A 17,757-nucleotide genomic window follows, 5' to 3' on the forward strand; every position below is an offset into this window, starting at 1 on the left:
TAGATTACAGAAGGATCTGTGCACTGTCTTTACAAAAGGGAGTACCACAGACCCTCCTGCTGTACAAATCCCTGAAGAGGGAGCTTATATAGACTGTATTCTAACTAAGCCACTGAGCCATAGATTCCTATGAGTCCTGGAAGACAGATGGCAGTTGTGTACTGGCAGGAATTTACTTTAATACACTTTAATATGGGTTATAAAGTGACATGTATGTGGGTACTAGTCAGTTTTTTTTTTTTTTTTTTATGATAGGCACACAGTGAGAGAGAGAGAGGCAGAGACATAGGCAGAGGGAGAAGCAGGTTCCATGCACCGGGAGCCCGACGTGGGATTCGATCCCGGGTCTCCATGATCGCGCCCTGGGCCAAAGGCAGGCGCTAAACCGCTGCGCCACCCAGGGATCCCGGTACTAGTCAGTTTTAATCTAAAAACTTTGGAGACAGCATCAGGCACTCTAATTCTTTTTTAAGATTTTATTTATTTATTCATGAGAAACAGAGAGAGAGGCAGAGACAAAGGCAGACGGAGAAGCAGGCTCCATGCAGGGAGCCTGACGTGGGACTCGATCTCCGGTCTCCGGTCTCCAGGATCACGCTCTGGGCCGAAGGAGGTGCTAAACACCCTGAGCCACCCAGGCTGCCCCAGGCACTCTAATTCTAAATGTGAATACATACTCTAGGGGCAGTTAGGGAGCATATAATCAAATGCCCATACTCCAGCTATCTTTCTCTCCAATCAGCAAGTAGAAAAAATGCTAATCAGCCCAATGGTTGTTAGAAAAATGATTTTATTGGTGCAATTTATTTTGTTTGAGAAGGTGAGTTGGCTAAAATGTAGTGAGCCCTTCACCTCTCACCCCCTAGAAGGGTATGTAAGGCTTGAACTAAACATTCCTATGTCCAACTTTTGACTCAGAGAATTCTGGTTACCTGATGCCAATGAGGAAATTACTTCTGGGGCATGACTGTGATTTTGTCTTGAGTTAACATTAAATGCCAGGTGTATTTAGAGATCTATGATTTCAAGAGCTTATAAAACAGGGTATAGGACTATATTGGGCTCTCTCTCTCACTTTCTCTTTTTCTAAAGATTTGTATTTATTTACTCATGAGAGACACAGAGACAGAGGCAGAGACATAGGCAGAGAGAGAAGCAGGCCACTGGGCAGGGAGCTCAATACAGGTCTCTGGGATCACATCCTGGGCCAAAGGAAGATGCTCAACTGCTGAGCCACCCAGGCATCCCTCTTTTATCTTTTTAGAGAGAGGGAGTATGTGTAGGGGGTGGCAGAGGGAGAGGGAGAGAGAATGTTAAGCAAGTTCCACACCAAGTGTAGAACCCAATGCGGGGCTCAATCTCATGACCCTGAGATCATGACCTGAGCCAAAATCAAGACTCAGACGCTTAACTGATCGAGCCACGCAGGAGCCCTGGGCTCTCTTTCTAATAAATGTTTATTTTATTTTTTAAAAAAGATTTTATTTATTTATTCATGAGAGACACACAGAGAGAGGCAGAGACACAGGCAGAGGGAGAAGCAGGTTCCCTGCTGGGAGCCTGATGCAGGACTCAATCCCAGGACCCTGGGAGATCACAACCTGAATGGAAGGCAGATGCTCAGCCACTGGGCCACCCAGGTGCCTTTCTAATGAATCTTTAATACATGCTTGAATGTACCCTGAAATTTGGTCTGTGATTTGCTTCCATTTTAACAAATTACCTTTCTTAAGATGAGGATTGGGGGGGAGATCTAACATTCTCCCTTATCTCAAACCAGTGACATTTACCAAAAAGAACTTATCAGTTATGTATAACCAAATTGACTAAGGTCCGCTTTCAGTAGTGGTTCAATATGGATAAGTCATCTATTTGTGACTTGCTGTTCCCATTTCTGGATTTAGAAGTGAAAAATTGGTCCAGTGGCCTCTGCTCTTATAATATATGAGGAATAATATCACTATCATTAATAGATCAAGAATCTATGCCCTAGGTCACAGGTTTGCCCTCACAGCAGTCATATTATTCCTCATATATTATAAGAGGAAACACAAAGTCATGACTAGGAGAAGTTACAAAGCTGGAAATGTGAGCCAAAAGTCAAGCTGACTAGCAGAATATGAAAGTAGGGCTCAAAAGGAAATCAATAATTTCAAAAAGATATATTGTTTCAAGGATTAAAGAAATTAAGTCAATGCAAAAATGAAAATTATTACATTTAGAAACTAACTGGAAATGAATAGACACAGAAAACACAAATGCTGATTCTACTACGAATTGGAGAGCATTAATGGTGAACAGAAATCAAATGGGTTACATTAGAATTTCTTTCTGGCTTCAAGTGTAAGTCTGAGAATATTCAGTTTTCTTTCCCATTTTCTTCTCCTTTTTAATTATTCCACCTTTGTATGTGTGAGAAAAAGCTCAAGGTGTAAGATACGATACCAGAAAAGGCTAACATTGATAAACTGTACAGAGGTGGATGGGACATAAGAGTCAGGCCTGTGAATACAGAGGCAGGGTCCTGGATCAGTACTACCCAAAGAGGGGAACTGCTGACAAGGACAGACTCATAAAAGCAGTTTCATACTTCTACTAAAAAAAAGACTTTTGGTGTTTCTTATTAAACCCATGTCCACTCTGGCCAATCACCTAACAGCTAAGTCCCTAACCCTAACCATAAATCTTTTTTTTAAAAGATTTTATTTATTTATTCGAGAGAGAATGAGAGAGAGAGAGAGAGAGAGAGAGAGAGAGAGAGAGAGAGAGAGAGAGAGAGAGAGACTGAGAGGCAGAGACACAGGCAGAGGGAGAAGCAGGCTCCATGCAGGGAGCTTGACCTGGGACTTGATCCTGGGTCTCCAGGATCAGGCCCTGGGTTGAAGGCAGCACTAAACAACTGAGCCACCGAGGCTGCCCCGTAACCATAAATCTAACCCCGAGCCTAACCTAACCCAAACTCTAACCTAACCCTAACCCATAGGCAAATACTGTTACTCAAGTTTTAAATGAAGATGTACTTTCATCTCTGAACGGTTACCATTCCAAGGCAGGGCATGCTTCTGTGCCTGTGCCCTTATGTTTTCTCTCAGATAGGGTGAGGAGGAAGTGGTCACTGGGGTTTGGATGTTCTCAGAGGAGAGACATGTCCTGGAGATCAGGCCTATTTCTCCAGGTGGACTTTGCCAAGGGTTTTAGACGAAGTAGCATCTTTTTTGGGGGCCAGGAGGGTATAATTAGCAGGATATTTGGATTCTCTGTAGGGGAGCAAAAGTATCTTTGAAGGTTAACTTCTCTTTCCATTCTCCATCTTTCTGCTACAATAATTTCAGCATCCTGCCAGTCATGTCCCTCTTCTTACCACTAAAGTATAATTTTCAAAAAGTTATTTTTTTATGTATTTTTTTAATTTTTATTTATTTATGATAGTCACAGAGAGAGAGATAGAGAGGCAGAGACATAGGCAGAGGGAGAAGCAGGCTCCATGCACCGGGAGCCCAATGTGGGATTCGATCCTGGGTCTCCAGGATCGCGCCCTGGGCCAAAGGCAGGCACCAAACCGCTGCGCCACCCAGGGATCCCTAATTTTCAAAAAGTTAAAAGCATGACTCTCATTGTAGACACAAAATTAACATGGAGTAACAATTTTATTCAACTCCATAATTAATGATGGTACCAGTAAGATGTTAAGACTAGTTCAAAGGAGAATGTGAAGAACAGATAAATAGGTACAGAAATAGATGTGTGTCAGGAATGTTGAAGTGAATTTGCTAATAGATACAAAATGTATTAATATTTGATGGGGGGCATCCCTATTGACCAAAGTTTACTTGCGTTGCTTTGGACAAGAATCATTTCCATTGCTATCCATTGTACCTTTCAAAGTGTACAATCTTGTGGAATTCAGTATATTCACGATGTTGTGCAAACATCCTATTTTCCAAAACATTTTTGTCACTGCAAAGGAAACCTCATATCCATTAAGCAGTTACTCTTCATTTCTTCTACTTCCCTCTCCCCTCAACCCATGGCAACCACTAGTCTATTTTCCATCTCTATAGATTTGCTTATTCTGGACATTTCATATAGATGGATCATACAATATATGGCTCTTTGTGAGTAGGTTCTTTCATTTAGCATAGTGGCTTTCAAGATTCAACCATGTTGGGCATCCCTGGGTGGCGCAGCGGTTTGGCGCCTGCCTTTGGCCCAGGGCGCGATCCTGGAGACCCGGGATCGAATCCCACATTGGGCTCCCGGTGCATGGAGCCTGCTTCTCCCTCTGCCTGTGTCTCTGCCTCTCTCTCTCTCTGTGACTATCATAAATAAATAAAAATTTAAAAAAAATTATAAAAAAAAGATTCAACCATGTTGTACTGTAGCACGTGCCATTACTTTATTCTTTTTTATTGCTGAATAATATTCCATTGTATGGATATACATTTTGTTTACCCACTCATCAGATGATGGACATTTAGGTTGTTTCCACTTTTTAACTATTATGAATAATTACTGCTCAAAACATTCATGTTAAGTTTTTTTTTTTATTTGAATGTAGATTTTCAATTCTCTTGGGTACATACCTAAGAACAGAATTGCTGGGTCATATGGTAATTTTATGTTTAACTTTTTGAGAACTGTTTTCCAAAGCAACTACACCATTTAAATTCTTACCAGCAATGTCTGACAGTTCAGATTTCACCAATGCTTATTATTCTGTTTTTGTCTTTTAATTACAGCCATCCTAGTGAGTTCAATGAGGTATTTCATTGTAGTCTTTTTTCTTTTAAGATTTTATTTATTTATTTATTCAAGAGACACACAGAGAGAGAGGAAGAGACATAGACAGAGGGAGAAGCAGGGTCCTCACAGGGAGCCCAATGTGGGACTTGATCCCCAGACAAGGATTACGCCCTGAGCTGAAGGCAGATGCCCAACCACTGAGCCACCCAGGGGTCCCTTCATTGTAGTTTTGAAGTGCGTTTCCCTGATGGCTAATGATGTTGAGTGTTTTTTCATGTGCTTATTGCCCATTTGCCTATCTTCTTGGGGGAAATATCTGGCTATTTTCTTTTGATTAATCTTTCAGTTCACTAATGCTCTTTGTGTAGTCTACTTTTATACTCACCTATGGAATGCTTAATTTCAAGTATTGTGCTTTTTCAATGCTAAGATTTCCATTTGATATATATTTTTTAAAGATTTTATTTATTCATGAGAGACACACACACACACACACACACACATAGACAGACAGAGACACAGGCAGAGGGAGAAGCAGGTTCCATGCAGGGAGCCTGATGTGGGACTCAATCCTGGGTCTCCAGGATCGCGCCTTGGGCTGAAGGTGGCGCTAAACCGCTGAGCCACCCAGGCTGCCCTCTATTTGATATCTTAAAATATATATATATTTTCTAGCTTTCTGCTGAAATTCTATTTTTATCTCAATTCTTGAACTTATAATTTATATATAATCCTTTTTAAAATTTTTTTATTTTATTATTTACGATAGGCACACAGTGAGAGAGAGAGATAGATAGAGAGAGAGAGAGAGAGAGAGAGAGAGAGGCAGAGACATAGGCAGAGGGAGAAGCAGGCTCCATGCACCAGGAGCCCAACGTGGGATTCAATCCCAGGCCTCCAGGATTGCGCCCTGGGCCAAAGGCAGGCGCTAAACTGCTGCGCCACCCAGGGATCCCTATAATCCTACTCTGTATATGGCAACTCCAATGTCTGGCTACTTTGTTATAATAGATTTTATTCCTTTTTCATTTTGATTTTTAGTCTTGTGGTCTTGTTTCCTATTATGTCTGGTAATATATTGGTGCTGAATATGGTGTATGAAAGATCATAGAAAAAGCTGAGGCTGTGGATGGTGTTACCATCTGTGGGAGGATATACTTTTGCTCCTGAAAGGTAATTATGGTTGGGGGAGATCTTAATTTTAATTAGGCACTAGGAGCCTGGGTGGTTCAGTAGGTTGAGCAACTGACTCTTGATTTCAGCTCAGGTCATGATCTTGGAGTCCTGGGATCAAGCCCTGTGTTGGGCTCTACACTCATTAGGGAGTCAGCTTGGGCTGACTTTCTCTCTCTCCCTCTGCCCTTCCCTCCACTCACATTTTCTCTCTCTCTGACATAAATAAATTAATCTTAATTAGGCATTGAGATGCTTGTGGGCTGAGCAGGTCTAGTCTTTTTGGAGTCTTGTCTTCTTCTGGTTCCTCTCTATTCTGGGGATATAACACTTTGGGGATCCCAACTTCAATTTTGTCTCCTTGGACCTGGAAACTTTCAGAAGATGTGCTCGGTTTCTTAATCTCCTAGCTGTAATTTGGGGATCAGCACATACTTTGAAGGAAAGGACTTGATTATATGTCAGTTTTACCTCCCCAGGTACATGACCTTGATTCCATAGTAGTGCTTTCATGAATTGAAACAGATTTGTTGGGACACCTGGGTGGCTCAGTGGTTGAGCGCCTGCCTTCGGCCCAGGGCATGATCCTGGAGTCCTGGAATCCAGTCCCACATCGGGCTCCCTGCAAGGAGCCTGCTTCTCTCTCTGCCTGTGTCTCTGCCGCTCTCTCTGTGTCTCTCATGAATAAATAAATAAAAATCTTAAAAAAAAGGAAAGAAACAGATTTGTTTTTATACTTTGTCCAGCTTCTATGATTGTTTTCAGCAGGATAGTGGTTTTTAACTGCCATTAATAGAAGAAAAATTCCCTACATCTCTTAATGTCTTGATGAAGAAGCACAGTGTGTGTTTATTGGTGGTAGCTGAGTAGGTTGCACATAATATATCTACTCAAACATTCCTATCTCCTGAATCTATAGACTCTTTTCTCAGTCTGTAATATGCTAGGGAAATTTTGGCATCTCAACCTCATTTATTATAGGCCATTGTTGAATCCAGGCTTCAATAAACTAAGGAATCAAACCTTAGAGCCACCCACAGATGCTGTTTATGACACATTACATCAGGAGTCTTGAGTGAGTGCATATTTATTCATAAATTTTGCTGAATCCAACCTTATATATTATCCTTGGTTTAACTCTTTAGAATCCATGTCCATATATGACTGTCAGCTTTCTCTCAATACATATTGGCAAGATATTCCAACTGCCTTGCTGTAGAAATCTATTTCTACTCCCACTCCAGCAGACATTGTAATGATCATTCTGGGCTAAGCTGGGAGTTTACTCTTGTTATGGGCCTGGAGCCAGTGAGGTGCCATGTGGGCAGGTTTTGAGGAGAATAGGCATTTACATAGGAGACAAATGCCTTAGGTGAAGTTTTGAAAGCTCTTCATGTTAGTGAATGCTAATTTTCTCACATAGGGAAATGTTGCTTCTGTTGGCAAGGGAGGCTTGGGATTTGGAAACTCAACTTTTAAAATTATTATTAACTATTTTATTTATTTATTTAAGAGAGAGAGAGAGAGAGAGCACAAGCAGGGAAAGAGACAGAGGGAGAGGGAGAAGCAGACTCTGCTGAGCAGGGAGCCTGATGTAGGGCTCCATCTTAGGACCCCAGGATCATAACCTAAGCTGAAGGCAGATGCTTAACTGACTGAGCCACCCAGGCACTCCTAAATTATCATTAATGATATAGTAGTATTTTTTGTTCAGTAACTCTAGAATCTGCAGTGATGTCTATTTTTTTTTGCATTTATAAAGGTCTATTTTGAATCTTCCCTGTTTTCCTTTCTATTGATCAATTTTTCTATAGACTGTATTAATTTTTTAAAAAGATTTTATTTATTTATTCATGAGAGACACAGAGACATAGGCAGAGGGAGAAGCAGACTCCCTGTGTGGAGCCCAATGTGGTACTCGATCCTGGACCCTGAGATCATTCCCTGAGCCAAAGACAGACAGTCAACTGTTGAGCCACCCAGGCGTCCTGAGACTGTATTAATTTTTCAGTATCTAACTTTTAGATTTATCTGCTTTCTCTGTTACACATTTGTTATAATAACTTTTTTGATAAGTTTGGGGATAATTTTATCAATTTCTATTCTAATTCTGTTATTCTATTTTTTTCAAGTTTCTGCCTCTAACTTTCTTTTTTAAAAATTGAGATACAGGGGCAGCCCAGGTGGCTCAGTAGTTTAGCACCGCCTTCAGGCCAGGGCGTGATCCTGGAGACCCAGGATCGAGTTCCACGTCAGGCTCCCTGCATGGAGCCTGCTTCTCCCTCTGCCTGTCTCTGCCTCTCTCTCTCTCTCTCTCTCCTCTCTGTGTTTCTCATGAATAAATAAAATCTTTTTTTAAAAAATTGAGATACAATTGACATATAACTTTGTGTAAATTTAAGGTGTACAACATATGGTAGTCTCCCTTTATCTGTAGGGGATATGTTCCAAGTCCCCAAGTGGATGCCTGAAACCATGGACCATGGATAGCAGTGAATCTGTGATAGTACATAATGTTTTTCCTATACACATGTACCTATTACAAAGTTCAATTTATAGATTTTGCATAGTAAGAGATTAAGTACAATAACCAAAAATGAATAGAACAATTATAACAATATACTGCAATAAAAGTTATATAAATAATGTGGTCTCTCAAAATCTTTTTATACTGTACTCACCCTTTTTCCTCCGGTGATGATATGAGATGATAAAACACTCATGTGATGAGGGGCACCCGGTGGCTCAGTCAGTTAAGCATCCGACTTTGGTTCAGGTCATGGTCTCAGGGTCCTGAGAACAAGACTCTTGATAGGCTCCCCGCTCAGCCTACTTTTCCTTCTCCCTCTGCCCCTCCTCCCCTCATGTGTATGTGCATTCTCTTTCTCTCAAATAAGTAAATAAAATCTTTTAAAAAAAATGCTCATGGATGAGATGAAGTAAGGTGAATGACATTGATGTTCTGTTGATAGATCAGAGGAAGATCATGTGTTTCCGGACAGCAGTTGACAGCAGGTAACTGAAACAGAGGGAAAGAGAGGACTACTGAATTGATCTGATACATTTATATTGTAATATGATTGCCACTGTAGCATTAGCTAACACCTCCACTGCACCATAAAACTATCATTTCATCTGCATCCATCCAAATATTCCCATCACAAGTCTATGGCCCTACTTCCTTATCACTAATTGTAGCAAGAGAACTTGCCGAGGTAGAGCATTTACCCTTTCCAATAATTCTGTAACCCAAACTACTGTATTTAAGATCTGAACATGACCCGTGTCTGCCCTATGGCTACAGTGGATAGCGGATTCTTTTGATTTCACCACATCTATACTTTGAGATGGGAATTTAATGCTTCATGCTTATCTTTAAACAAATAAGCTCTCTAAGGCAGTCAGAAACAGTCATCTCGCTCTGCAATCTCTTTAGTTATCGCTGTTGCTATAGCAATCAAGTGCAACAGCAGCAAAGCCCCCAAAGCCTTGTCCTCCATCTGCCCCTCGTACTACAGGCAGTGCTGATTTGAGTATCTTGCTGCCTCTGCGTGCCACAGATTACTACATTTCTTTTGCTTCCTAATCATGCACAAATGGGTGAGTAATCCAGGCAGGATTCCATACTGAGGAACTTTTCCTGGGGCCACTCCAGGCACCAGTTCAGGGTCCTGGCAAGAAACAGAATCCAACTCAGATTGGTTCAAGAGACTTGCTACTGAACAGGTGTAGACAGGTGTAGGGAGCCAGCTGTATTTGTTTGCCGGAACTGCCATAACAAAGTACCACAAACCATGTGGTTTAAAACAACAGAAATTGGGGGCACCTGGGTGGTTCTCAGTTGGTTAAGCATCTGCCTTTGGCCTAGGTCATGATCCCAGGGTCTCAGGATGGAGCTCAGCATCGGGCTCCCTGCTCAGCGGGGAGCCTATTTCTCCGCTTCTCCCTCTGCCCTCCCACCTTCTGGTGATTTCTCTCTCTTTCTCTCAAATAAATGAAATCTTAAAAAACAAAAAACAAAAAAAACACAAAAAAACAAAAACCCACACAACAGAACTTGTCTCACAGTTCTAGAGGCTAGAAAACTGAGATCCAGGTATTGGTAGGGTTAGTTCCTCCTGAGGGTATTAGGGAAGGATCTGCTCCACGTCTGGTAGTTCCTTGGCTTGTGGCAGCAAGCACAACTCCAAAATTCACATGGTGTTCTGTGTGCATGTCTGTGTCCAAATTTCCCTTTTATAAGGATACCAGTCATACTGCATTGGGTCCCTCCCTTATAACCTTACTGTGACTTCCTAATTACATCAGCGATTATTCTGTTTCCAAATAAAGTCACATTCTGAGGTACTGGGAATTAGGATTTTGACCTAAGAATTTCGGTGGACGCAATTTAAACCATAATACAAAAAAAAAAAAAAAAGTGATGAACATCCAGAGATGAGCAAGAGTAGAATGTTGTTACCACCATGTGAGATACTTTCCATTGGCCCCTCCAGATCCCCTCTCCACCCCTCCAGATCTCCTCTCCAACCTTCTTCGCCTTGCTCTGTGCCCAGGAGGCTGACTTCTGCAGGCTGCATCCCCTGTGCCCTAAACCACAATGTCATATGTACTGACCCATTTATAAGACTTGTCATCTCTGTGTGGTGGCAAACACATATTTATTTCCCAAGCCCCAGGCAGGTAACTGTTCTGTGAAGCTTTCTCAGTCCCCTTTGCTGAGGAACTGACACTTCATTCTGTGCATCCCCACTGTCTCCACCACCATTCCCACTATGCTTTGTGCCTATTTGCCTACCTGTGAGTTCATCGGGGCAGGGCCCATCTTCCATTCTTCTCTGCAATTCCAGGGCCTGGCAGCCTGTCCCAGAGAGAGAGGTCCCAGTGACTGTTTCTTGAAGGAGTATTTTCTTGCCATCCCTGGCCGCTCTTTATGCTCCAGTGCACCCAAGTTTCCCTGATTATAGCTGACTTCCTTCCTCAGTTTTACTCAGAGGTCAGTGGTCTTCCAGTTCTTGACCACAGATGCCCTTGCCCTCCGGGTGGGCTCAGGGTTCTTGCCATGGCTCTTAGCCCACCTGGTCAGGTCGCAGGCTTGTGACCTGGCCCCTTCTGATCCTCTGCAAATGGATTCCTTGGCTTCCAGTGAGAAGTATCACTCAGTCCCCACGTGTTCTGCGGGGGGATTTACTTGTACTTTTCAATTCTGTCCTAATTAAGTCCCATTTTCTCAGGGACCCCTTTGTCAAAACCTGAGGGCCATTTTGATGGGAGTTTTGCTAGGGGTGTTGGAGTTAACCGGCTCTCTGAGGACACTGCTAGGAGGGCCACCAGCCTGCTTAAGGTCAGCTGCCATGTGTCTCTTTCTACAACAGCTTTGAGGAAATACTCATTTTTAAGATCCTGTCTCCACATTCCCTATAGCTCCTCTTTGGTATCACCTATTCTGTATTTCCCAGTCTTTTAATTCTCTTGGAACAAACGCGGCTGGTTTCATTGCGGTGGGACCCGCAGGGGGCCCTTACTGCACCCGGGAGGGCGTCCAGTCTGAGTTTGCGCTGGTGCTTCACTTCAGGGTCCTCTCCAGCAGCTCTGTCGGATCCCTCGTGAGAGCATCAAAGACGTGGGCCAAGCATTCTTAAAAATCGGAAAATAATCGATTTTAACGTTTAATGCTATTTTTTTGGCTATCTGTAAAACTGTCCCTTGTTAGGCCAAATGATACGTTATTCCAAACACACCTGGGTTTCCTGGCGTGCATTCTGCTCCCCCCAAAAGACAAATAAATGCCCTCGGTTGGGCAACCTGCAGCTGTGAGAACAAGATGTCCTTTTCCCTCGCTCCTCCTCCTCTCGGAGTGAGCGGCGGGGAGGCGAGCCCCGCGGTCCCGAGCTGCCTCCCAGGACGGGCGGAGGGAGGAGGAGAGTCAGGGCGCTCCCCGCAGGCGCGGCGGAGGGAGGAGGGGGACCGGGCAGCAGGGATGGGACTTCCTCCCTCCACTCCGGAACTGTGCGCCGGAGCGGCCGGGACTCGGAAGCCCAGGCGGCGCCGCGGGAGCGGGAGCGGGAGCCGGAGCCGGAGCCGGAGCCGGAGCGGGAGCGGGAGCCGCGGGGGCGGGCCCGGGGGGCGGGGCCTGCGCGGGGGCGGGGCCTGCGCGGGGGCGGGGCCTGCGCGGGGGCGGGGCCTGCGCGGCTGCGCGGGCTGCGAGCGGCGAGCTGCGCCGGCCGCGCTCCCCGGACTCCCCGAGCGCAGGACGCCGGCTGGCTGCGGTCCGCGCCGCCGCCGCTTCCTCCCGAGCGGGCTCGGCCCGGCCCGGCGCGGCAGGCGGCAGGCGGCCGGCGGCCGGGGCGATGTGAGCCGGGGCCCGCGGGCGCGGTCGGGCCGCTGCGATGTGGCTCAAGCCCGAGGAGGTGCTGCTGAAGAACGCCCTGAAGCTCTGGGTGACTCAGAAGAGCAGCTGCTACTTCATCCTGCAGCGGCGCCGCGGGCACGGCGAGGGGGGCGGCCGCCTCACGGGTAAGGGGCGCGCCGGCGCGGGCGGGCGCAGCGGGCCGGGCCCCGGACCTCGCTCCCCGCCGGGCCCGCGGCCCCCCGCCCGGGGCGCCTCGCAGGTGGCGATGCCGTGGGAGACGCCCGGCCGGGACGGCCCTGCCTCGGGCTTGTTTTGCTTTCTCCGGGGTTTCCCTCGCAAGCCCCCGTCGAGGTCGTGGCAAGAGGGACTTGCGGGCTCGTGCGTTTTTGCGGGCGAGGCAGGTGCCCTCGCCGCCTGGCCCAGCGACCGCGTGGAGGCCGGCGTGGCTCAGGAATGCAAGAAGCGCCGACCGGAGCGCGAGCCGAGGGGGCAGGGGCCGCCCCGGGAGGAGCGCAGGCCGTGGTGCGGGGCCAGGTGACGGCGGGGTGCGCCCCGGCCGCCCCGACTCGGCCATCTGGACGCGCCCGAGGCTCCAGGTGGCGTCCGGCCGGGGACTGCAGGGCCCGCCGGGTGAGAGGGCAGGGCGGGCCGGGCACCGTCTGCCCACCCGGAGGAGAAACCGAGGCAGTGCCAGTGCCAGGCTTAGGATCTTAGTAGCAAAATCGAGCAGGTCAGTTCCCCGCCCCACGTGTTTCTTCCAAGCGATGATAGAAGGAACAAGACTCAGGCTTGTAAAATTTATGAAAAACAAAGCTTTTTTTTTTCTCTCTCTCTCTAAAAGTTACTATCTGCGAAGATCAAGCGTTTGGAAAAATTGAGGCCAGCTTCCATAGCTGGGCCACCTGTTTAAATGGGTCAACGGAGGAACAGTTAATTAGCCTTTTTCATTTGTGTCTAGGGAATCTATATGGAATTTCCAAATTTTAGAATCTGAGTTAAAAGAGACCTTAGATCTTTTTTTTTCCCCATCACATCCCTCCTTCTATTGAGAGGGAAGTAGGAGACCAAGGCTGGAGAGAGAGGTCAAGACACTGAACTTGGGTGCCTAGGCTCACTGTTGGTGACTCCAGTGTTGGCTTATTCTTGGGGGGGGGGGGGCGGGGCGGGTCCTCCTGGAGTAAAGTCTAGTGGGGAGATGTGATCAGTAGGTCCTGAAACAACTCACTGCAAGGGGAATTACCCTTCCTGTACTTTAGACTTGGAAGGTGAGAAAGCTGACAGTTGGATTCGGTGAGAGGATGGATTTTACTCAGTCTCAAGGAGTGGGTATGACCTGGTGGCGTTCTGGATGGGGTAGTCGAGGAATCTGGATGAAAGGGGGTGGTGAGGTGACCAGTGATGATGGTGAGTAGTGGGGACTGGTTGGGCAGCAGGCAGGCCTGCCCTGGGAGCTGCTTTTAAGCTGTGAGAGAGGGAGTTAGTGTAGGAGGCAGGAGGCCATTGAGGCCTTAGTGTGTCCCTGAGCAGCTTGGTGGCACTTAATGCCAGAGCTCTTGGGAAATCAAGTTTGGCGGTGCCCTGTGAGGCCCGTCAGAGGCTAAGAGGCCAGAGGAGGGGTTTGTCCTCCCAGTCTTTTGAGGGCAGTGTATCTTAATTTTTGGGATGTTAAGCACAGTACCTGGCCTGTCTCCTTTAGTAGAGGATGAGGACAGGGTTTGAAGGTTTGTGAAACAGGGAACATATGAAACATCTACCCAGCAGGTGTTTTTTATCACTTAATTCAGTGCACAGTTGACAGTGTGGGGTGTTTTTGTGGCTGCCTTGGAAAGACTTAGGGTATTCACCTTTTAGCAAGGGAAACGGGTCCAGACAAGCTAGGCAAAGCCTCAGATATGGTGCCCGATAGAGATTGAAGTCAGCGTCCCTTCCAGAGAGCCTCACTTCTTTTTCTAGAGTCTATTTGCAATGAACTCAAAATGATACACTCCCCCTCCTTGTTGCATTCCAAAATCAAGCAGGTCTCATGTTATCATACCTTTGGCTTTGTACTTACTTGGCATATACTTTGGTTTGGGCTTACAGTGAGTATTCACAATTTTCTTTTTTTAAAGATTTTATTTATTTATTCATGAGAGACACAGAGAGAGAGAGGCAGAGGCAGAGGGAGAAGCAGGCTCCCTGCAGGGAGCCTGATGCAGGACTCTATCCCAGGACTCTATCCCTGGGATCACACCCTGAGTTGAAAGCAGACACTTAACTGCTGAGCCACACAGGCGTCCCCACAGTGCTCTTATTAAAGGCAGTCCGATCAACCCCCCAATACCTCACAAAAAGACACATGACACTTTGCTTTATTTCCGGGGGACTCAGAACCTCCTGTTGATTGTGAAAGTGTGACATCTTCTTGGCTGCTGGACACTTTACCTTCAGGCATTTAGCTGGGAAGCAACTAACCGTAGTTGTGCTGATTGAGCAACCCAGAGTTACCACATCCACCAGTGGGCTGATCCTCACCCAACCAATTATGAGTGTTGTAAAGTCAAGCCTGACACAGAGGGCAGCTTCATGGTGGTGGTGGTTTTCAGAATATATAAAATCATAATTTGGCAGATTTTTAGCAATTTATTTTAAAGATTTAAAACTTATAAGGGCTAATGTGCATATTCTGACTGGTTCTAGACTTTGGAGAGAAGCAAGTAGAAATGGTTAAGAGGGGTTGGAAATAAAAGAGGGGTTGGAAATAAAATGTAGGGGAGTGGTAATGAAGTGTCTTTTTTTTATTGTGATGCTGAATTTGTTATTATAGGAACTTAAACATAGGAATTCTCCATTGGCATTTAATCTGACATGTTTAAAAATTGCCCACCCTCAGAAATAAGTTTTGTTTCATTGAGGATTATAATTAATCTTCCTATTAATTCATACACGCACACATACACGTACTTTTTTATATATCCATCTCCAGCTTTATTTTCTCCATAGGTCTTTCTCTAATACACAAAATAGTTATTCATTTTGTTCATTGTTTCTCCATGCTGAATTGTCTGTTCTATTAGGGTGGATATTTTACCTGCGATGGTGCCTGGCACATAGTATATGCTCATTAAATGTTTGTAAGATGAATGTGTGGACAAATAACATGCATAGATGGTGGATTCTACTTTTCTCTTAAAAGTTGGGTGAGAGCGGAGGTCAGTCAGCCTTTCTGACTGAGGCTGAGCTGATCACACAGGACAGGAACATCGCCTCTCTCTTCTGGGCTTCCTGTTTCCCTGGCAGTTGGACCACTGTGGAAGGCTGGAGGGAGGGATGGGAAACAGACCTCTTTCTGCCATTTTTTTGTAGCTCCCTTCTTTTAGGAGGAAGGATCAGGGCACCAGCTTTTCAGGTGGCCTGTTACCACCCCCTCATACCTGTCTGGGGAAGGAAATCCAGGGCTTGGGGGCAGTGGTGGGAGGGAGGGATCTTTTCCTCCCATTAGAACATGGTGTAGCTGAATACAGTCTTCTCACGTTTCCAGGGCTCCTGGGACAGGAGTGATTTTGCTGCTCTTGGAAGGGAGGAAGTCAAGGTATACAAGTATTCACTTGGATACAGTCTTCAGCCCTGGGGAACATTTTATTATTATTATTTGCTTTTTTATTGAAATGTAGTTGACACACATGTTACATTAGTTTCAGGGATATAGGAATATTATGAAAGTCGAGTCCATTCTGGGAGAACTATGCGGGAGAAGTCAGCATTTGGGAGGTGCAGACTGAACACACCACTTCTGTCCTCTAAAATGAGCAGCACAAATGTAGCTTTAAAGACTGAATGTCACCACTCAGATGTGCCCCGCTGAAGGATCTTATTTTGCAGTGTTCTATCACGTGCGTTCCTGTATAATCTTGTATTTCTTTTTCCAAAGAGGCTGGCAGTTAAGAAATTGTAATTTGAAGAAAATCTCGATGTTTTCTCCTTTTCCGAATGTTTACCTTCAGCCCCTGTTCCTGTCATTGGATTTATAATAGTAAGGGGCTAACAAATTCCTCAGTAGCTTAACAGGGTCACGGGAGGAAGTACAGTGTAGTGAGAAATAGGGACTTTGAGTCAAGATAAGTCTGTTGGTTACAAATCTGGGCAGAGAGGCCTTGTGCTAGTTTATTTAGTTTCTTTAAGCCTTAGGTGTAACAGCTTCAAGACAGGGACAAGAAGGAAGCTTACTTTAGAGGGTGACAAACTCTTTTCCACTGTGGTGGTTCCATTTTACGTTCCTACCAGTAATGCACAAGAGTTCCAGGTCAAACAAGGTTTAGAATTAAAGCTTGATGAGGGGCTTAGCTGGACTTACCCCTCATAGGTAGGTTCAGAAAAAAAAGAATTTTAACACTTAAAAAAATTGACTAACAAAAGGGCTTCTTGGAATAAAAGTGTTTGTAAAGAGGTTTGCATTGTAGCGAAGGATATAGGAAACACCTCTTTCCACACTTACGTATGTATACATGTATTTATTTGTTTAAGGAGCTTATTTGAGGGTGCATACAAGTGAGTGGGTGGGAGGAGGGGCAGAGGGAGAGGGAGAAGCAGAGGCTCTGCTGCTGAGTGGGGAGCCAGATGCGGGACTCAATCCCAAAACCCTGAGATTATGACCTGAGCCCAAGTCAGATGCTTAACCAACTGAGCCACACAGGCGCCCCTATTAACTGCAGTATTTAAGGAGTGTAATTGGAAAGTTAAATATTTAAATAGCAGTTTGTGCTAGCAGGATTTGCTTACAGAGCTTCTTTGAAATCCTTTGTTAAATCCTAGTAAATAAAGGGAACTTCGCCTTAGTGTTCCAGGCATTGAGTGTGAGTGACTGTGCCTGGAGTGAATTGTCTACTATCTTTGGAACAGTGTCCCAATGTCTGGGGGATATGGAACTGACACCAGGGATTCATGTGGGGTCACTAGCCTTGCTCAGAATGATTCTGTTGAAAGGTTGGAAACTGGTGAAGTCCAGCTTGGATGCTGCCTTTCTTGACTAGTCCATCAGACATTGGCTGTAGTCTTGCTCAGGTACCTGAATTTGTCAGTGGTTTTTGCCTGCTTTTTAAAATTTTTAAATTTTTTAAAGATTTATTTTAAGTGGCTCCACATCCACTGTAGGGCTTGAACTCACGACCCTGAGATTAAGAGCCACATACCTTACTGACTGAGCCAGCTGGATGCCCCTGAATTTGTTGGATTTATTTTCACCAAAAGCAAAACTCTTTGGTTTAACCAGGCAGTCTTTGCTTTGTGTAAACGTCCCAAATATTGGCTCTAGAGTCTTACATGCTTTGGTCTTGTTTTCTAAAAACACAGTAAGGAAGAAACACAACTAAAGGAAGTACTTTGATTTTAGGAACATAAATTGGAAGGTAACTTCCAATACAGATATACAGGTAAAATAACATATTTTTAAGGGCTGATAAGCCATTAATAAAAGCTTTGGGGTTGCCAACAGTTGCATTTAATGAAAGCAT

At 45.2% G+C, this 17,757-nt stretch overlaps 1 protein-coding gene across 5 annotated transcripts in view; it reads left to right on the plus strand.

Moving 5' to 3' along the window:
* The first annotated feature begins 12,154 nt into the window (after positions 1-12,154).
* Positions 12,155-17,757, plus strand: part of TBC1D8 (TBC1 domain family member 8) — a 128,909-nt gene continuing 123,306 nt past the window's right edge. For 2 of the 5 annotated variants that reach the window (XR_008664875.1, XM_055328492.1), the window contains exon 1: positions 12,155-12,432. Coding sequence is in view for 4 of the 5 variants with exons in the window: in XM_055328492.1 (XP_055184467.1) it covers positions 12,306-12,432 (127 nt within the window). In the remaining variant the exon portion in view is untranslated. The remainder of the gene's footprint in view (positions 12,433-17,757) is intronic. The other 3 variants (XM_055328489.1, XM_055328490.1, XM_055328491.1) reach the window with 2 other exon arrangements.

The sequence above is a fragment of the Nyctereutes procyonoides genome, unplaced genomic scaffold, assembly GCF_905146905.1.
Source record: "Nyctereutes procyonoides isolate TBG_1078 unplaced genomic scaffold, NYPRO_anot_genome, whole genome shotgun sequence".
In the NCBI taxonomy this organism is placed as follows: Eukaryota; Metazoa; Chordata; class Mammalia; order Carnivora; family Canidae; genus Nyctereutes; species Nyctereutes procyonoides.